Genomic DNA, 22,295 nt, shown 5'->3' on the forward strand with positions numbered 1-22,295 from the left:
CCTTCAAAAATGACTATTTTCTGAGAGGAGATTTGGCAACTCTCGAATGCTCATACGGCGTTTTTCCTTAGCACGGCAGGATAGGTCTCAGGATAGACGTGTCTTCGAAAAAATGAACCGTCCGGGAGGAAATGGACATTGGCCCTTGATAGCAAAAACGAATTAGTTCTTATTTTATTAGAAGCTACGCTGGTTGGCTTAATGCCTTCGGTTAGTCTTGGAATAGTGTACGTTTCAGTGGCAAAACGTAGATGATCGACCATCGATTTTTCCCCAATTGAAGCTATGGTATAGAGAATCGACCATTAAGGTGTTCGTTGAAACACTGTTGGTAACACTGGAAAAAAACACGTTGGATCTAGAGTCCAGACTCTTAAAAACATTGACAAGAAGTAGTACTCTTGATTCAATCAGAATCTAACTTAAATCAAGAACCAAGCCTTTTAATTTAAGCGGATTTCGTTTTGATTCAAGCAAAAATCCGATTGAATCAAGAGTATTTTTTCTTGTCAATGTTTTCTAGAGTCTGGACTCTAGATCCAATGTGTTTTTTTTCCAGTGAACCTTCGATCCTTTTCCTTGGGTTTAAATAGCAGATCAATCGATGTATCGCGAAGCATGCTACGCCACTGATACACACACACATTCACAATTTAGTGGGATTCAGGCTTCGGTTTTTTAAGCTAAATATGTTTTGAATCGTTCTATTCGGTGTAATTGGTATGATTATCAGTTATTATTCATTTTAAAGGTTAACGCAGATTTTGCTAAAATATTAGAATTGCTTTTCGCTTTTTGGCAAAAAGTTGATTGACTAAGTCTTTTGGAAATGTGCTTCCAGGTGTCATAGATCTGTTTTTGGTAAAAAATTAAAGTATGAACCAGAAAATCAGCAAACATTGTTCAATATCTCGATGTTTGTTGACTCCCACACGCCACAGCCACTATAGATTTACTATAACAGAAGCACCAAGTCTTGTCCCTAAATACAGACAACCACTTTTGGTGCGATCGCCCGATGATTATAGGGGTTGACAGAATGATAATGTACGGGCCTAACAATAAGTCGGCAGGTTAAATGATAGATGGTGGTTGGGTCAATTACGTCATAATGACGTAACTTGATCTGCGAATTCAATTATTCTCGCCGATCGATCTTATTTCGAGGAAAAAAAGAATAAAAGCGATTTAAAAAAATATAAATAAATTCTCTCGTTATTTTTCTGTTCGTATTAAGTAACCAGGGTCAAATCGTTCAAGGCGATAAATTTCTCTCGTTTATGGGACTAGATTGATTTGAAGTTATATAAACTGCACTGAGGGCTCTATCCGGTTTGATCATATACCGATAAAACTCTTACCCGGGGTTCTCTTGTAAGTGGCGATTCTTGCAAGTTGGCAACCCTGTTTGCTATCCATTTAAATGTATGTTCAACAATCTATTCTAGGTGATACGTACTGCCTCACCTAGAATCGATATATTTTAAAATCGATAAGTTTTCTGTCAAAGTTCAACTTACAAATGATCCGGCATGGGTAGATCAGTCTCTTTCTGCTGGACTCTCTTGACTAGAGTGTCGTGCTTTTCCTTGAGAGTTTCCCATTCGGTCGGGCTGTCCTGATGGCAAATGTGCGCGCGAACCTTGCAGAAGAAGGGCTCTCTGTCGTACAGATCTTGATACCGTGGACGGGTTAGCTGTTCAATGCTACCTTCAATCCGGACCTAAAATCAAAGGACGGGCTCGTCAAAAGCGTAGACTGATAAACTTTGATATGAATCAGTGAGAACGACAACACACCAACTCGGTAACTCGAAAATGCTTAAATTTCATGAAAGATAGTCAGTTTTCAAAAAGTTCATTGAAGTTAACGCATCTGTTGCAACTTGGACCTTTAAAGTGTCCTTAAGTACTTGTCTTTCGGCACCAAAGATCTTTTTCTTGTGTCAACTTTTTCAGCTACTGTATAGTTTTGCGTGTGTCTTGATTATTTCCATTTTTTCGAGTTGGTGTGTTTTCGTTCTCACTGATTCATATGGTGTCGAGCATGATAGCATGAAATTTGAAAGTTTTAACCGACCCTTTAAGTACTTGTAATAATTTGTTGAGTTGGCTGAGAAATACCACAATGCGCTAATAAAGAATTAGGATTGCGAGGGCTTACAGACACACAGTTTAAGATTTCTAGGGGTATTTGTCGGAGGGTATCGATTCGATCGACATGAATCGATCGAAAAATGAAAATGTGAATCGATCGACGCCGATTCGATCGACAGTTAATTTAAAAACACCCGTGTCGATTCGATCGACATGAATGGATCGAAAAATTAGAACGTGAATCGATCGAAGTGAATCGATAGACACCGATTCCATCGACAACCGTGAATCGATCAACAAACCTGTGAATGTGTGACAAGCCCGTGAAGCAATCGAATTTTGTCGACAGAATCGGTGTCGATGTCGATTGATTCACGTCGATCGATTCACGTTTTCGTTTTTCGATCCATTCATGTCGATCGAATCGACACGGGTGTTTTTAAATTAACTGTCGATCGATTCATGTCGATCGATTCACGTTGTCATTTTTCGATCGATTCATGTCGATCGAATGGACACCGGTTTTTTAATAATTTGTCGGTCGATTCATGTCGATCGATTTACGTTTTCATTTTTCGATCGATACATGTCGATCGAATCCACACCGTTTTTTTAATAATTTGTCGATCGAATCGGTGTCGATCGATTCATGTCGATTGTCATCAGCATCAGCACGGCAGCACGCGCGTTGATCACGGCGCAGAGATACAACTATTCGTACTTGATGGATGTCCGTGCTGCATCTGCAAAATTGAAGGCGCGATGGCGCAAGGCGTGAACTCGCATTGCTCCGCTCTTTGAAGCCATCGCTCAGATTCGGGAGAAAAGTTTAAAAGAGAAGCCGGATTACGTATCTCCTATCTTCGGTTGTGTTGACAATCGATACTCTTCATTCTTTTCAATTTGATGTCTGATTCTTTTCAGGAGATTTTTATAGAACTATATCAAAAGTTCGTATGCACCAGCACCATAACTCTTCCTTCCTCCCTTGGACGTTTATATTTGGATTGAATGTATAATCCTTCATAAAGCACACTGGTAACCTACCTGAATGAATGACCCAATGAATAACCCATGAATAAGATTTTAATAAACAGCTTTTATACGGCAAAACATCGCGGTGAATAGGAAAGTAAGTAGCTAGGTATAGAAATTAGCTGCATTTTCCGGATTCTTATCACCAACTTCACGCTTGACTTTCTCTTTGAATTAGCCTTATGTAATCGCTACCGTTTTCATAAAAACTGAGTTTCTTTTCGTTTGGACCGCCCTATCATTTTTTGCAGCTGATGTAAATAGGTGTGATACTGTTATGAAAGTAGGTTGATCTGGTGTTAGAGTTGCTAGATTTTTCTGATAATTAGCGTTATTCCAGTAAGACTCAATGTAAAAAATGCTGATTGATCAGCACAATTTAGCTACCGTGTCTGGTGATTTACACGCGCGTAACAGGGTGGCAACTCAAACCAGATTTATATCCAGACTCTGAAAGCATAAAAAGTGCGATACATTTTTCGTTTGAACAAAAATTTCGTTGTTAGATTTCTGACTCCTCAAATTTTTTAGTGAAAAACATTTGAGAATCTGAGATTGGAATAATATTGTCTTACCTGCTTGTTTTGAGTTACTCCGTCCTTCTTGTAAACCCATAAAAATACAATTGCAACTCGTGGATTTTCTTTCTGAAATCATGAATTAAAGCCAAGATGACATTTTATTTTGAGCAGGAACTAAGATAGTTATTTATCTAACAATTTTAACGCAAAAGCTTTTATTTTTATTGTGTTTCAGTTAATGGATTTTTCCATTTGCTTTGCGTACTGGGTGGAGACGTGTAAGCCAATCTAGTGGTTACGTCATTCAATAGGTATATCGATGTTGAATTTTATTCTCCACTAAAAAGTACGGCAAAACGCATGGTAAAATTGTTGATTTTACTCAGAATATTATCAATCAGGGAACTGGGTCGAAATAGGCTTTCGATCTAAATTTTTGAAAAATTAATTCCAGTTTGAGTCAAATTTTTACACAGTATTCATTTTGAAAATAGTTTATATTAAGTAAATTATGTTTAACATAGTGTACTAATTCATAGCAGGTCATTCTTTTCAAACGGAGTCATTTTATACTTTCAAGTATGTACCTATTAAAATGACAGCACGGTGCGTTTTCTGCAGCCATGCATCAAATTTCTTTACATTCCTACGGGGGGATTAGAATAGCCAAGATTACCTACGTATTGTCTAAGTATTTTTTTCATAATTTCACTCAGAATATCGCAGCAAAAAATTCATAGCATTTCTTTTGCAGTTACTTTAAAAATTTGCGAATCTAGAAAACGCATGAAAACTTTATCGGTTACAAAATATTGAACTAGATTGTTAGTGAAAACTATTTTTCATACCTCCCTTGGTCTCTGTATTGATACATAAAATCTTGCTCCTAATCGTGGATAAATACTATTGCCTCATTCTTATTTTGTGTTAAGAATTTCCTTAAAATTCTACGTGGATATCCTAACTGAGACTAAGAGTTTATCGAGGGTAAAGTTATTATACAGTTTTCTCTCATAATTTTATACATAATACTTACAATTTCTCGAACTTTTCTGCTTCTGTTGTCTGTCATGATGACAATTCCATCTTCTTCTATTCTCCTTAATAACAAACTTCTTGAACTAACTTTACCGTCTCTGTAAACAAAGAAATTCGACTGGACGTTAAAATCCCATCAAAATTTTTCTAAGAGGAAAAATTTCATCAGGAACTATCCCAACTAGAGTAATCATGCGCCTCCGAAGAAAAGGGGGCTTGAAAATTGATCCATACCACAAATAATACGCCTCTTTTTACATAGACCTCAGAGTCGTAAAATTTCCTGATCCTTATTTACCACGCATAAACTGATGGCGGCGATCTCTCTACTTATTATGAGGAGGCAAGGCTTTCCCGAAGAATTTACATTACTCCTTCTTCATCAACGACATTTGAAATGACTGAAAAAGATAGGGAATAAAAAGTATTACCAGTATCAAAATCGATAGGTTGGAGTTTGACACAATGGAGCTGTTACATGTATCATGGATTTGCGTTTTAAGTAGGTAATTATCGCCAATAAAATTTCGCAAGAATCGCGATGGTACCACTGGTTTTCTCTGAAATCAACTTCCAAGCTCAAAAAAAGCTCTCAAGTTCGGACTGTGATAGTGAGCATAGAGATATGCCATGCAGCCCGCACAGATAGGGAAAAAATACATCAGCAGAGTTGCCGTGGTGCCATCTTTGGAGTCCCCAAAAAAAGTGACAACTCTGCTGACGTAATGTGTAAAAGTTGGGTTTATGTCCCTCTTTACGTAAACTGCTCATCCTCTTTGCTAAACCTGGTTTATCGCTGGGGAAATGCACTCAACCGCGCAGAGTTTTGGAGAGAATTTGATGTGTGTCACCGGTGTTGTTTCATTGTTAAATGAAGGCGAAAGCGGACTGCGTTCCGCGAACGAAACCAACATTACTGACTTATTTAGGTACACGGACTTTATGTCCACAATTTTTACGTCCACAGTTCTTAAGCCCACACTATTGTTAAGTCCATTACTTAAACGTCCACTAAGTAAAGTCCACTAAAATCAAATTTAAGCGTTATATTTTAGTCCGTGTGTAAAATTATATCGACAATATCGAAATGAGAAAATTGAGAGAGAATGAGGTGTTGTTATCGTAACTCATATTTTAAATGAAATGTTAATTTCTTCTTTTGATTCATCTTTTCAAGTTGTCTTTGGTAAATACTTGGTTTAATTTTTATCCTTGAAATTTCCTATATAAAATATACCTTAAATGTACATTTTTTTTTAAATGAAATTGATTACTTCATTTTAAAAACATTTTTAAAACGTGGTAAATATTTGTAAAACCTTTTCCAAGCAATGGCATAGATATGAATCTCAATGAGCCGTAGTTGTGATAAAAGAAACTATACAAAATTAATAAAAGAGGAACAAAACTAGAAGCACGCAATTTTTTGTTTTTAACTTAATTGTACATCGACCTTCTTGAGTCAAATATGTCCAATTTTGAGCCTTTAGTTGCGCTTACACCACGCTGCAGCACAGTAAAAGCCCAAAACATAAAAGAATAAATTTGAATGCTTTGGAAATCATTTTTGACCCGGAACCACTATTATATTTACAAAAAACACATTATATTTTCCAGTAGTACATGTTTCTTTTTCATCAGTTTAAAAGGGAATAATCAATGCAGAGAGTGCAAATATTTCAAAATCATGAGTTGAAAAACGCTGACTCCGCGAGTTTAAATAGTAGAGCCTAACACAGAGCGGAGCGGCGTGTTAGCAGCGCAGAACGCTTACTGGCGCCTATAAACCTAACGGGATACTTCACGCATTTCGCAGCGCTTGAAGTATCCCGTTAGGTTTGTAGGCGCCTATGCGCGTGTCACGCTGGTTGCCTGCCGCGCCGCAACGCTTTGAGCAACTATTTCGCGTCAGAGGCGTTGCGCATTATCTTACAAGATTGAAGGCGAACGAAATAACTAGTTAAGGAGGACTTTCAATTTTGACTGCATCTGTTACTGAAAAATGTTTAATTTGTCATTGGAGCGTTTCCTAGGCTCCCGCTTTGGTTTTCATCTTAACATATCCGTACAGTATACACATGAACATATGTTTTTATCTGCTCCTAGAGTCTGTTCTCTTTCATGACTTGTTTCATGAATGAAATGTTTTTAAGAATGAAGGTAGTAGTAGTCTGCATTTATTTTTGAGGTGGTTCCTGTCTTTTAAATGAGAAGAAAAAAATGTGGACATAACATGTCAACAATTTGGACAATTTTAGACATATTCATGGTTGGACATTAAATCATGTGGACTTCATAAAGACTGGACTTAACGTTTAGTGGACATAAATAGCGGTGGAAATTTATCTAATGGACGAAAGGTAGGTGGACATAAAGTCCTGGAAGCCTTATTTAAGAGACTGAATATCGTTCATCAATTTCCTTTTGCATACACGTGTCGCAGGCAAAATGATCAAATGCCTAGGCAAATATCCAAATATTGTTACTTATTGTTAGATTTAAATCCTGATCATTTTGCTAATTTTAGACAAAATAATTCGTTATTTTTCGAATATTAAAAATTTCGTTAACTGTCAAAATTTGCCAATCTGCCTAGACTTTTGATAAAATTCCCGATTTGACTAATTGCTTGCGACATACGTGCTTTCAGTATTATTGCTGCATATATGTTATGGTATATGGATATGGCTTACTGTGTGGCCGTTGAGAGGACAAGTGCCTCGGGAAGGAGACAAGAGCAAGTTTTGGCCTCCTGCAACCAGTCTCTGAAGAGTTGCAGCGGGTCATTGTGGTCGAAGTCGATGTAGGCAAGTCCGGACTCATCAGCGTAACAGATCCCGTTCTCAAGCTTATTTCCATTCTCAAGCTTATTCCCGTTCATGCCATTTTCGCTCACTCCGTTCCCATTGCTTACACCGTTCACGGGTTTTGCCTGCGAAATCAATTCAAAATTACAATTATAAGTCGAATAGCTAGTATGAAAGAAACACTAGAATCGGAGATAATCTGCCGTGCTAAAGAAGAACGCCGTATGAACCTCCGTCAGTTGCCATTTCCTTTGATCAAATACGAATTTCCAGGAAAATGTGTGACCATTATCCGTTCAACTTTTCAGAGAATTTTCTTCGTTATTAGATCTGTATCATCATGAAAATATTCATGGTTCTCCGCAAAAATAAACATTTTATTGATGGAAGGATATTATTTTCTTATTTGGAGGCAACTCTCGAATACTCATATGGAATTTTTCCTCAGCATGGCAGTAATACATTCAGGCAGTACCCGAGTAGCAGTGATCACGGCAAGTTGTGATTTGATCTGAGAATGCTCCGCGCTTTTATCGAAGTCGAATGATTGCAATGTTATCGGATGAAAAATTGCGATTTCATGGCATAAATTTGCAATAAAATCGCGATTTTATCGACGGCGATTTATCGCAATATTATCGAACTAAAAATCGTGATAAAATTTTGATTTTATCGAACGCGATTCTAAAAAATTCTATAAAATTCTTTAAAATTGCAACAAGGTCGCAGGACAAACGCTCAGATGTTCATGATCCTAGCGATTTTATTGACAAAAAACCGCGACTTAATTTTAAAATATCGCAATTTTTCCGTTGAAGAATGACCTGGGAAGTAAAAGGGCTTAAGAAACGACTATTTATAGGGCGCTAAGGTCTCCACGGGGGTGATCCAGATCTAACTACATATATATGCGCCTAATCAAATTCAAACCTTTATACTGGACGACACCCTTGAGCCTCGGGGGAATATTTTTATGACATAAGGAGACTATCCTAACCTAGAACAGTAGCATTCCGAGGTACTTGTTTGTCACTAGGGACGATAACAGTATACCTATCACTTTGATTGATGGCTCCAATCTGAGACAGGTGAGCGACAGCCAACTCGATCTCGATCAGTCGTTGTTGCAGCTGATAATTATGGAGCTGCCGACTCGGTAACCGAGGGGCTCGTTCTTAGTACGTTGTGCAAAAAAGAAATCATCCGAGTGACTAACTAATCAGCCACAAGTTGTGCTAGAGCTTAGGAAGAATGTCTTATTTGTATTGCAATGTTGACAAATTGGGGCCGGAAATATTTGTGATGAAGTCAGGTGAAAGAGAACGAAAGAGAATTTGGGAGTGCTATTGACAGCCTTCAGTTCATCTCGAGACCACTCTTACGTAAGAACGTCTTATGTGTATTGCAATGTTGACAAATTGACCCGTAAAATATTTGTGATGCAGTCAGGTGAAAGAGAACGATACATCGCGAATTTGGGAGTGCTGTTGACAGCCTTCAGTTAATTCCGAAATTAGTCTTACGTTAGTCTTCCTATTTAAACAAGGGGAGCGAGAAAGTATTTTAAAAAAATGAAAATTATGTATATTTTTCAATCTAACGAATATTTTCGCCAGTTTTTCCGTAGATTTGTGAACAACTCGGAGGGAAGCGGGGATTAGGTAAGCGGGCCGATTGTTGAAATTGGTAGACAAGCTATAGACAAAGATGACAAAAAGGATATGGAGGGATCCTATTGGTGTAAGCGGGTAATTGCAATGGACACAGGAGGTAGGTACTAGATTAATTAACGGCCCTCGAGAGACCCTTTAGTTGGTACATCATTTTCTCCCTTAGTCTATACAAATGACCCATCTCTACCTATAGGATCGCTCCATACTCCTTGTCTTTTTTGTCTATCGCTTTGTCTATCAATTTTAACAATCAGACTGCAGTCTTACGTAATTCAAAAAGCGTGGGAAGTTATCTTATAGGTGCCGGTGTCTTGCCTAGGGAGGGGGTCAAGAGGTCAGCCAAAATGCCTTACTGAATATTTAATCGGTCGACCCCGCAATTAAATTTTAAATGTAGTTTCGGAAAAATTTCCAAATTTTGTAGAAAATTGGCAATTTATTGGAAGAAATCTGGCTGCGTTTGATCGTTCATACGGCGTTTTTCCTCAGCATGGCAGTGTTCCACCGCATCGTGATAACTATGGAGGCTGTTTATTGAGTTGGCACTGGGATTCTTGAACCATTCATTTTCGCACGTGGCGCTCTGTGCATTCATCCGCTGATTTCCCATTATAATTCTACTTTAAAATATTGAAAACCTGCTACTCTGTGAGCGCTGTTACGCAAGAAGGCCTCTGGAAACGGAAAACGGGCCTCAAGAATACAATTTGTCCCCACGCGACTTGGATAGTAGCCTAATGTTGCATTCTTAATCGGATGGATTTCCAAGGGAAAAGGATTTTACAATTAGTTGACACCGTTCAGGAAAGTGAGCTACGTGCGATTCGGTCAAAAAATCGGATTTTGGTTTTCAATGAACTATACTCTCAAATATCTGAAATAAAAAGCAAGCGGTTAGGGTCATTTTTCAAAGATGGAGGGACCCTGGTAAAAATTGGCAGTAGAATCTGTGTTCCAAAATACCATAGACCTACCATAGGCTGTAAGATTTCCAATAGCTTCCGTAGCCGGCTGTACAATTTATCATAGCCTTTTATAGCCGATGGCGATTAAGCAACAGCCAGACGATAAAGTTTATGCTAAACGTCACTAAATACGGATACCAGGACTTAGTTAGTTTTTGGACTACCGCTCTCTTTTTGTGCCGTAGTGTCTTGATTTATTTTGCGAGGAAAGCTCCGTACTTTTGAGGGATGCCTGTCATTCTTAATATGTTTGAGCGCCTTCAATTTCTTATGATACTGTGCAATACCTCTGGTGTGAAATAGTTGCTTCAGACGCCGTGGCACGCTGCGGTGCGGCGGGCGGGCAGAGAGTGCGAAACGCGCATTGGCGCCTACAAACCTAACAGGGATACTTCACGCGTTGCGCAATGCGTGAAGTATCCCTTTTAGGTTTGTAGGCGCCAGTGCGTCGCCGCTCCGCTTTGTGTTAGGCTCTAATATTTAATCTCGCGGAGTCAGCGTTTTTCATCTCATGATTTTGAAATGTTTGCACACTCTGTATGGACTATTCTCATTTTAATTGATGAAAAAAAAAAAAAAATGTTTTAAAGGAACATATAATGTGTGTTTTGTAAGTATTAAGGTAGCTCCGTATTAAACTTAATGATTTCCAAAGCACACGAATTTCTGCACAATTTCTTACAGCCTTTTATAGCCAATGGCGATAAAGTGTAATAAGCCCGGCGATAGGAACTATAGCCCGACTGTATACTTTTATATAGCTTCATATAGCCCGGCTATATGTTTTGCTCCGCTTTCTACAGCCAGCTATATGATTTTCAATAGCCCTCTTTAGTCGGCTATAAGAACTCCTATGGTATTTCGAAACGCAGCTCCTATCGCCAATTTTTACCAAGGGATTGAAAACATCCGAGTATTTAAATTCACCAATTTTGAGCCGCGAACAAGGAAAGTTAAAATTTCAAAAAGCTCCTCTTTCAAAATTACTCTTTACATAAACCTAGAGCAGCCTCTCCAGTTTGGATCGTCATTTTGGAGCGTGTTATGTCGCAAAATGTGCGTAAATCACTCCTTGAAAAGTGTGAACCCAATTTTGATTTTTCCGGTGGATCGGTAGAACCAGTAGATCAGTCCCATTTCTGCAGTGCTGAATTCTCTTTACCCGTGGACGGTGAAACTTGAATTTATAAAAAAATTTCGGGAAAACAAATGAGGAATGAGGGGTGCCTTCTCTCCAGTTCAGAAGTTTCTTTTATCCTAAATACAATTTTCGCTTCAACATTACTGCAAAGGCTTTGACAGGATAATACACATCCGAATGTACTCTGAAAAATTGGGTTGTCAACGAAAAATGGGTTCATTACAAAACTTTGCAATGTTCCCTATTAATTCCATAAGCAAACGAACTTTTATGACTGCAACAACGATTTTGCGTCAAAAAACGTTCATCCACAAGCACGGACCAACAAAAAAACCAACAATTTCTAGGTGTCACATCTCTTCGAGGCCAGATAAGAACCAACAAATAGACGCCCTCCAAGAGTCAAAGACTTTCAATTCAATCATTTATCTTAAGATAAAATTTCGCGGGAAACTCAACAGTACCTACCAAGGAATCTGTCGAAAGAATATTCCCGAACGTTACTCGCTAAAAACTTTCGAATTTAAGGCCACAGGGACATAAAAGTTACGGGAGGACCTTCAAGTAAAGGAAAATCAAAGCAAATTTTTTAGGAGAATAGGAGAAAATTACTGGCACACCCTTGAAAATTAGGAAAAAATTTGCAATGAGAATACATTTTCAAATTTTGTATTATAGGTACAGGAGACTCTTGATCCGCGATGATGGGAATTGGATCCACCGCGGAAAATAGAAAATCGTGGATAATCGAAAATCGCGGATAAACCGAAGCTAAGCTATTTGGTCTGGAATAATGATCACGAAGACTCTGTTAAAACACCCGTCAGAGATTACACTGAAATGTAAGGATCAGTTAAGAATGAATAATGTTTACCTTAAAATAAATTATTTTGGCAAACATCGTAGCTGGAGGAAATTTTTATACAAAAGTTTGCGCCAAAGCATTGCAACGCTTTTGGGCTGCGACCTTTTCCATGCGTTCAAAGATAATTACTCTTAAAGTTGATTAACCCCCAAATTTCCCTCCACCCCATGAAAAAAACCCTTACTGAAACAAACGCGGATGGTCCGAACTCGACTATACATGTAGTAAAATGTACAACAAGATGATTCTTCTCTTTTAAAAGAGGAATTTCTACCGTAAAGGATTATCAGAGAATGCTCAAATGACGCAAACTTCTACGAACGATAAAACAGCTTCTTTGCACGCAACTTTGTAGATTTGAATGGAGCCACATAATGCATTGAGATTAAATGCGTGCTTGTGCCAGCTTGTTAGCTCTCAGCTGTTGACCGATGTTAATTATTACAACGGTCTAGCTCTGCCAGACAGTGAAGATCCTCGACTTTGAATCCACGAACTCGTTTTCCTGTCCTATATCCCTACTCCCCACTTGTAATTATCAGTGCTCGAGTATAGTAATTGTGATTCAAACGAACGTAAATCACTCCATTGACATTTTTTACTCTCGTAAAATTATGTAATGGTTTTGGCATCTAAGAATTGGGTCAGTCGCGCGTGTAATACGGCTGGTCGCTGGGGATGAAATTGGCAAGTCTTCGAGAATAAACTTGTAAATAAATGAGCAATTTTCCTGTTGTATCTTCCCAGAGGCAAGAGACCCTCCACTAGTATCTTGGCCATTGTGGAAGCTTATACTTTCGGGACGTCACCATTCTACTGTAGACTTACCAACATGGTTGATGTTCAAGCCGAAAGTGGCCGACGTTTGGGAAACTTGTTTGTCTCATGACGTCATCCGAAGCTCATCATCGACCATGTAGGTAAGTCAACAGCCGAAACTAGGGTGATGACTGTTGCTCCCTAGTAATTGTCCATAAGGAATTGTTGAGACGCCGAAAGTAAAAGCTTCCACCTGTCGCCAAGAGGCCAGTGGAGGGTCTCTTGTCTCTGTATCCTCCACAGAATTTCAACCATTCTTTGTGCAAACAACGTGAAAGCTTCGCAACGCTGCTCAGAATGGGCAGTTTTTTGTTAAAAGTGCCTAATTTTCAATTAAAGGGTTTGGAGGACATGGCACATAAGTGCAGTTTTTGAAAAATAGAGATATTAATAATTTCAAGTGAAACTGGTCTTATTGCATATTCTGTGAAAAATTAGCTCCCAAACTCCAATTTTCAGGCATCAAAATGTCAGTTTGAACTTTCTTTACACCATAAGGATCCATGTAATTTCGAAACTTCAAACACGTATTTCTCGAAATAGCAAAAGCTGCACTCATGCGCCTTGTCCTCCAAGCCCCTCAATAATACGAAATGGAGGCTCCCTTAATGCTTTTCACCCTCGTAAAAATCTACTTTCTTTTGATTGATTCCACCGCAAAAACTATTACAATGTCAATGGCCAAACTGTGGAACCACATATCTCCACTGCATCGATTCAAAAAATTTCCACTCCTATTAGATTTTTTCGGAAAGGGACAAGCCAACATTGTGGCTTTAACCATGAAGAATATTCTGCTGACAGAGAAGAAAAATCAAATGCATTTTCAAGAAATTACGTAGACTAATTTCCCGAGGAAAAAATAAATAACAACAAAAAGTCTGCGACGTCGCAAACGGAGATACGTGGTTTCACACTTTGGCCACCAATGTGGGTTTATTTTCATTGCTTTAACAATACAGGGTGATCCCTCTGAGAATCTCGCACGACCAGCACCAAACATAATCCCTTCGACTTGTGAACAAATTAAAATAAAGACTTGAAATGATGTGAGTTCTCTTAGGTACAGGAAAAAACGTTTAGAGTCCCCCAAAATTGTATGGGAATCACCCTGAAAAGGGACAAGAACCCTGTAGGCTACAAGGCGGGACTTTTGGATCACCCTGTATACGAGGGTGCAAAATCTGAGCAGCACCTCAAAGTTTATACGTCTTTTCTGCAAGGAATGCCTCTCTTAGGCACAGGAAAAAACTTTTAGAATCCCCCAAAATTTTATGGGAATCACCCTGAAAAGGGACAAGAACCCTATAGGCTACAAGGCGGGACTGTCGGATCACCCTGTATACGAGGGTGCAAAATCTGAGCTGCACCTCAAAGTTTATACGTCCTTTCTGCAAGGAATGCCTTAAAACTACTCCTCGCAATCTCATCCTAAGCTGTGAAAGTTCACTTTAAAAAAAGCAATCTTGCAGCAATGCGCGGTCATGATTTTGTGCATCTAGATTCCCGTCTAGAGAGTTGACACACTATTCGCGAAACAGGTAATTATCGTCGGCTTCGATAGACGCAAGGTCACGGCATCCATCGACAGATCGCAGGTGATAACATCTAAGTTACATGCACCTACCGTTTACATACAACTGGTTCGAAGATAACAGAGGCGTTGACATTCGTAGGTGCGCCTGCAATGCGTCGAGATACCACACGTCTTCGTTCCGATCTGGGGATACATACATTGTTAGCACCTCCGCCGAGCATTCCACGAATATTACGTAGACGATGGACTCGAACCAAACCAGTATGCCGTGCTAAGGAAAAACGCCGTATGAGCCTCCAGACGTTGCCAAGTTTCCTTCGAAAAAAACTTATATTACTGGGAAAATTGTGAATATATTTTTTTCCAAAATTTTCAGACAATTTTGTATGCAATTTAATCTAAAATATCTGATAATTTCAAAGAAGTATATGTGCATGAATGTCGTCAAAAATACATGTTTTATCAAGGGAAATTTGGCAACTCTTGAATGTTCATACGGCGTTCTTCTTAAGCACGGCAGTATGGATAGGTACGCGTTCCGCAAGACTTGTGCACTTTTAATCCTTCGCGGGGGAAATACGCTTATTGTATAGCACGAATATAGGAATACGATATGTAGAATAAAGCACGAATATAGGAATACGATATGTAGAATAGAATACATGTTCAATCAAGGCTTCCAAAGATGTTGACAAAGCTATAGACAAAAAAAACAAAAGGGAAATGGAGGGATCCTATTGGTGGAAGTGGGTGGTTGCAATGGACAAAGGAGGTATAGATAGGGATAGTAATAGATTGACTGAAGGCAACTTACGAGAAAACCTGTAGTTAGTCCATCTTTTTCTCCCTTAGTCTATAGGAACCACCCATTTCACCCAATAGGATCGCTCTATACTCTCTATATCCTCTTTCTCTATAGCTTTGTCTATCAATTTCAATAATCGGCCCGCTGGTGCTGCTAAAACTTCATCTCCTTGGACCACGATCCATTTTCCCATGTATCATGAGTGCGATCAGGAAAATAAAAAAAAGTCAGAAAAAAGTGAGGTGAGTCTCCTCAGAAATGCATTCTGACATTTCTCATGCTTTTTTCCCCCTATAATTTCAAATACGTGTTTTATATCAGAGCGATCCCTACATAGATACGCTAAGTGCTCAATTCCAATAAAGAACCACTTTGTGGTGTAGGTACATGCGTTTTTCATGCTCGACAGTGCTCCGAGTATTAAACACCAGCCTCCTTATACTCACAGATTCGAGAATTTTTTTCTTCTTCTTTTTCTTCGCCCTTGCGTCTCTCGTGCCGTGATCTTTTTTTGCCTCGCCAATCAGTGCCACCAGACTCAGAGGTCAATTACACTGGTCTGTTTTTCCACGGGGTTCTCTCAATAGCAATTTATATAACATCAATTTCCGACAAATTCATTTCCGTTATGTAACACTCCGGCAGGCTACCTTCGATTCAGTTCTTGTTGCGAAAGGCGAGTAGGGATTTCATCCGATGGGTATTTCACACTCGTTTGTTTTAGCTCGAGGATTTTTTGTTTTTGGAAATCTCTTTTTTAGAATTTGTAGGTTTGCGGCGCGGTAGCCCCCCCCCCCATCATATTTTGTTTTGTTTATTGATAGCAGCATAAAATATCGTGTGATTTTTTTTATTTCCTTTCAATAATATCCTCTGAGAATTATAATAACATGTCTATTATCAAGCGATGTATTTTGAGAATAGAGACAATTAAAGGGAACATTTCGGAAAATTACAGAATTCGAGGTTCGTGTTTTTGTAAATTTGCCGTCGAGGTATAATTTGGACTACATTTTTCAACGAGGAACTACATATTCGGCTCCTTTCAACGTATGTGCCATGAGTTTCCTTTTATAGAAGAGTACTTTTGTGGAAGAGACAGAAACAGTACTTAGTTCACTCTTTAGCGCAAAATGTAGTTCATTTTTTGACGTTCCCCGATTTGTTCTGTTATCTCTAAACACGTTTTCCGGTGAAAAGAAGGATCGATCAAAATTTTTATTTCTTATAATTCATCTTTAGAAAGCCAGAATATCACAAGTATTCGCTTGTGAGTGCCTACAAATAAGAGTGATTTTTTGCACCAAAAATCCCCCTTCCCCCGCCATGTCTGTAAGTGGTCATTCCTTTTTGCCAACGTTGAATAAATAAATAAAAAAAATAGATATTTCTGTATGAACATCCATATCCGCCTCGCAATCGTGAAAATTTCGAAAAGCGGAAACCGTGAGACGCACTCGTGAATCAGGTTGGGTTGAATCGTCCGAGTCACGCGCTGAGAAGGTCACTGTTAGTGTTTTTCAAGCTACCGTTACTGCTCCTGATCGCAGCGGCAGCGGTCAACAAGTGAATAATTCCACGAATTACATAAGCCCGGTTCGTTTATCGGGATAAACAGGAGTTACATAAAAATTTAATGATAATCCCGTCAAAATAAGAATTTGATAAACCGAGGTAATTATTGGCTCTTAGGCTCTAGTGCACCCCGGTTTCTTAAGGTGCTTCGATATCGATATTTGGATAGAAATAAGCAAACAGGACATATCGACATTCGAATTTTTTAAAATTAGACCATCTATTCAATGGATGAATCACGATCTTCGATTTTCACTATCGGTCGTCCTTTATGGTCTATGGCATTTGGCTTTCGATTGGCATAACCGAACTTTTAAACGAAACTATACCAAAAAGATAGCGCGATTGTATGGATCGTACAAAGAAAAAGTCAGTTGCATGTCCGACGTATGGGTTGATGAGCGAGGCCCATATTGCGTGTTCCAGCTCCAATGACCGATCTGTTTTTCCTTCAATTTGATGAATTTGATCAAAATAACTACACCATACCTAATTTCCTCTCATATTTTATTTAAAAAAAAAAAAAAAAAAAAAAAAAAAAAAAAAAAAAAAAAACGAAGTAAATTCTAACTTGAAATTTTGTGAGTATGCTCCTGATAACCAACAGGAAATTCGTAGAAAGTTTCAAGGTGTCATATTGTTTACTATGTTTAGTTCTTTGTGAAAAAAATGAAATATAAAAGGAAATTAGGCAGCGTGAAATTCAGTTAGACTGATTTTGTAGCGAATAATTATGATCATCCTTACTTGATTTTCATTGATTAGTCTTGTTAAAATTGAGCAATACCTTTAGCCTTTTAGCCTTTTTAAAACGTTCAAAGCTAAACATGATATATGTATTGAAGAAAATTTGCAACGTCACATGCCAGGCAGCAGTATACAGTTCCGCCATCATCACGTGACTTTAAGGAGTCAAAAAACTTTTGTCAGCGTCTTAGATCTCTCAAAAGGTAGGAAGCCCGCAAATACTCACAGCAAGCTCTTTGCACCTTTGCAATTGCTGTAAAACCATCTTAAAAGCCACACAAAGCGCGAAGTGACGTGTCATTCCTTCCGTTCTCATCTTACTTGCGGTTGAGGCTCGATGAAGTGACTAATTTGTTAACCGAGCACCATCATTTTGTTTACATTCTATTTCCGCGGCAGTGATAATACCGGACGAAAAATGTTAGATTCAGTTTCAATATTTCACATCCAAATCTATGCCAAGAAATTCAAAATCGGCACGTTTCTGTTCCAAACAGTGACCGCGAAACGGGTGGGCGGGAGACAGATCCCCCCTTGACCCCCTCCAAAAAAATTCAGTGTCGCTAAATTAACGAACAGACTCTAGAAAAACATCTTCTCCTTGAGATCAACCACCAGGAATCCAAATTCGACGTCCCGAAGCCCAACAAAAGTTCGCTGATATAATGCAGGGGGCCCCAAATTTTGTGAATTCACAAAATAACGGATCCCCAGAATTACATTATATCGAATCTTTGGGGGTTTCGGGGCTGTCAGAATCGGGCTTACCGGAGAACATCCTTTTCCTAAGTTTCTGAGTTTTAGCGACATTGAATTTTTGACAGGAGGGCTCTGTCCCTCACCTTTCGAGGTCAATATTTCGAATAGGATTGGACGATTTTGGATTTCTTTGTATCGCTTACCTAAGGACAAAATTATCCGTACCTCTTGAATTTAATGAAGTATTATCAAAAATTTTGACGAAAAATCGAATTTATGAAGTTACGACTCCCCTTTCTCTCTCCGATGGAGGCCGGTAGGGCTACAGGGCCGTGAATTTTGCATTCCCTGGGCGATTCCAACTTCATTCAATCTACAGTAACCGAGACGAAAACCGATCATGGGACACTTTGTATCCTCATATTTATTTGATGCGTTGTTTCTATTCTATACATTTATAACGTATGTGCGTGTAAGGACCTTTTCTCGTTCACAACACTCACAACCTCAAGTTATGCCGTGCTAAGAAAAAACGCCGTATGAACATTCGAGAGTTGCCAAATTTCCTTCGATAAAGTGTTTAATTTTGGGGGGAAGCTATGGATATTTTCTCTTGTAATTTTCAGGAAATTTAGGTGAAATTCCGAACAAAATTATCCGAAAAATTGGAAGAAAAAGATTTTCAGATTCTCCCAAAAATTCGTGATTTACTAAAGGAAATTTGGCAGCGCCTGGAGGCTCATACGGCTTTCTTCCTTAGCAAGGCGGAGTTCAACCATCAAAATGTATCAGCGGTCAAAAAATTTTGAACGATGGATGGTGACTACCAGTTACCAAAGGCTTCATTTTGATGACACTTATCCTTGTTTAGATAGCGAAAGTAGATCCTGCGGTGTTTTGCCTCTGAATAATGCTTAGGAAAGTCGTTTTAACTGTGTCACAAGCCAGTTTGAACCAGACAGCATTTGAATCCTCTGCAATAATGATCTGCTTAAATATTACAAAGTAGCCTTCTCACCACTTTTTAAACAATCTTCTCGGAGAAAGCGGCGTAAGAGTTGCACTTTCTCTCTTTCCCTTGTGGTGCTTTCAAGATGCCGTACACCCTCAATTGGACGTGTAGAACTATGTGCATTATGACGTGAGCTCTATTATGCATATATTCTTATGGGTCTCAGGGCTCATGTCTTAATGCACATAGTCCCGTTTGGCAGAAACGTCCAATGTCTCATCTCTCTGCAAGCTCTAAAAGATAATTTTTTCACGGATCAAATCCACGTCTCATAATACCAAGAATTCTGGGAAGCCAATTGTAAACACGAGAATCTAGTATTAATCATTAATTTTTCCTCAGTTGAGCAGGTTTCAAAATTCGATGTTTCCCGCACAAAGGAACGTAACTCCATTGCAAGGTTGCAAAACTGACTCAAACATTTCAATGTTTTACGAGAGTGTAACTTTGCAATTTTTGTCCAAAATTTGACTGATTTTTGCTTGAGATCATGAATAATGTCAGTGAAATTTTCAGTTAAAGGCATCCAAGTTTATCCAAGTAAAAATTCAATTTGCGAGGAAAAATTTGGCTACGTTGAATTGTAGTTACGTGCCCTCGTCTGGAAGACGACGATCCAATAATTGGACTGCATTTTGCAATTCGGAGCTTTAAATTCTAACTCATCTGAAAAAAAAACACTGATGTGCATAAGAAAACTAATGGCACATACGTTGTTTTTAAACCTGTTCGAAATTTATAGTTGTCAATAGCAAGATGTAGTCCAATTGATCCAATAATTTTCTCTTACAGAAGGAGTGAAAGACAATTTCCAAATCTCTGAATCCAATTGAAAAAGCGCAAGTTAAACTTATTGTTATATGTATATTATATGTATAATGGGCTTAATGGGAATTTTGAACTTTCGATCGATTCTTTTTAAAACACGTCTTGAGTATCGTCTTCTTCCTTATACCTTCTTTATACCTTAGCGAGGATGAATAAAATTCGTTTCTCCCGTGGCAAAACGGAAGATATAAATCGTAAATATTATACCCATAAATCTTTATTGGTCAATGTATCTGTTAAGTGGCTAAATATAAGGAAAATATGCTCCATTCTCAAGAGGATCCTGACCTCTGATGCCTCTGTGATTTGAAATATCTATGCTTGGCTATATAAATAAACCCTGTTTTAAACAAGTCCTTCTAAGCCTAAGGAAAATCGAGAAATGGGGCAAGAATCTTGCTGAATCACTGACCTACATCCGCCGAATCAGAAATTCTCACCTGAGATCTAGATTTTGACCGAGGTTCGTTTACACTACCACCAGTACGATGTTAGTATAGGCAGTGTGTTTGGTCACGATACTCATAACCTTGATCTTCATTCCGAACTCATCGTGAATGCAGTTGTTTTGATATAATGGTAGGAATGTTTTATAGATTGCAAGAGTGTCGTAGCCACTGTACCGGGTGTCCCAGAATTAAGTGCGGATATTGAAGGAGTCGATTCTTTGGGTCAAAAGAAGACGTTTTTGTGGTATAACTTTTTTTCGAAAAATGCTTTCAGTGGGGGCCCCATTAACCCCCATTTTTATTATCAGCTCCTATTATTCCCTATTAGTCCTTATAATCTCGAAAACGATGAGTTATAGCGAAAAAACGCAGGAGACATTTTCTCAATATTTTTCAACGAAAATCTTATGGTGCCGTCAAAAATCAATGTTTATCGCTAAAAACATTAATTTTGGCCACTTTCAGGTTCGATACCCCCCCCCCCCCCTAAACCCAACTCAAAATGAGTTCTTCCTTTTTTGGAGGTCAAAAATGAAAAGGACGCTTAAAATTACTCCCATTTTCCAGTTTATATTAATATTAGTTGATAAACATTGCCGCAGTGTTAAAAAGGCGATTTTTTTCCTGCAATTTTGGGGAGTCGTGGCGCCCAGGGAAAGCGTTTTTGGAAAAAAATGTATACTACAAAATCGTCTTTTTTTGACCCAAAGAATCGACTCCTTCAATATTCGTACTTAATTCTAGGACACCCTGTATTCATTAGTCTTATCTATCTTGAAACTTCGGCCCGAAAGAAATCGACCTGTGTCGACTTGAATTTTCCAAAATTTTCGATACTTTAACGGGAAATCCGCAAATGAATCAATACTTTTACATAAACTTGAAATAACAAATTTTATGAATGATGAATTGACATGTCTCAAACTCAATATTGATGCTAGAGTTTCACATAAAGTCCATAATAGGAAAATTGATGCTAGATAAGGGTCATCAATTTGTAATTGATTATTACCTCATTAGATTATAGAACCTGAATCCCCGATTCTTATTTTTTCCTTCTTTCTCTAATCATAACTTTATTTGACTGATCTCTCGGGTCATTTTTTTAATTTATCAATTTATTTGAATTAATTTGTCAGAGTTAAGCGAAAACTGGTTGATAACTAACTTAGAAAGTGAAATTGCTGCCAGTGCCGGCTTTATCTCGTGCGAGATAGATTTAGGCGCCTCTTAAGGAGTGATCTGAAGGAGACCCCGAAGCTAAAAAGAAATCTACGAAACATATTAAACATTTTGAGTGCTCATGTTGTAATTTGATATATATTCAGTACTTACTTTCCGTCTTTTTGTTCGCTAAAATGAAATGGAAAATTGTGAAACAAAAAATTAAAAAAAATCATAAGTTTTATCGTTGTCACCAATGATTCTTGATCCTTACGTTCTTACGTTTCAATGACCGCATTTGGTCAATTTTAGAACCCTCGAAATATTTCAATTAATATTGATTGTGCAAACCACCACCAATTTAAGCAACCAGCTCATTGGACGAAATCTATCAAAAATAACAATTAAAAACAGATTGAAAATAATAACTCGAGTTTACAAAATCGTAACCTACGCAAGCAGATGATACTTTTTACACTGCGATTTTGCTAGTCTGGGTGGTTGACATCACATAAGTTC

General features: G+C 38.3%; 1 protein-coding gene across 2 annotated transcripts in view; it reads right to left on the reverse strand.

Moving 5' to 3' along the window:
• LOC109034248 (pyridoxine/pyridoxamine 5'-phosphate oxidase) overlaps positions 1–22,295 on the reverse strand; it is a 34,292-nt gene that overhangs the window by 4,887 nt on the left and 7,110 nt on the right. For both annotated transcript variants that reach the window (XM_019047288.2, XM_072303381.1), the window contains exons 2-5: positions 7,384–7,622; positions 4,689–4,788; positions 3,707–3,778; positions 1,521–1,723 (exon numbers count right to left, since the gene is read on the reverse strand). In XM_019047288.2, the coding sequence (XP_018902833.1) occupies positions 1,521–1,723; positions 3,707–3,778; positions 4,689–4,788; positions 7,384–7,622 (614 nt within the window). The remainder of the gene's footprint in view (positions 1–1,520; positions 1,724–3,706; positions 3,779–4,688; positions 4,789–7,383; positions 7,623–22,295) is intronic.

Source organism: Bemisia tabaci, chromosome 8 (genome assembly GCF_918797505.1).
Source record: "Bemisia tabaci chromosome 8, PGI_BMITA_v3".
NCBI classification, from domain to species: domain Eukaryota; kingdom Metazoa; phylum Arthropoda; class Insecta; order Hemiptera; family Aleyrodidae; genus Bemisia; species Bemisia tabaci.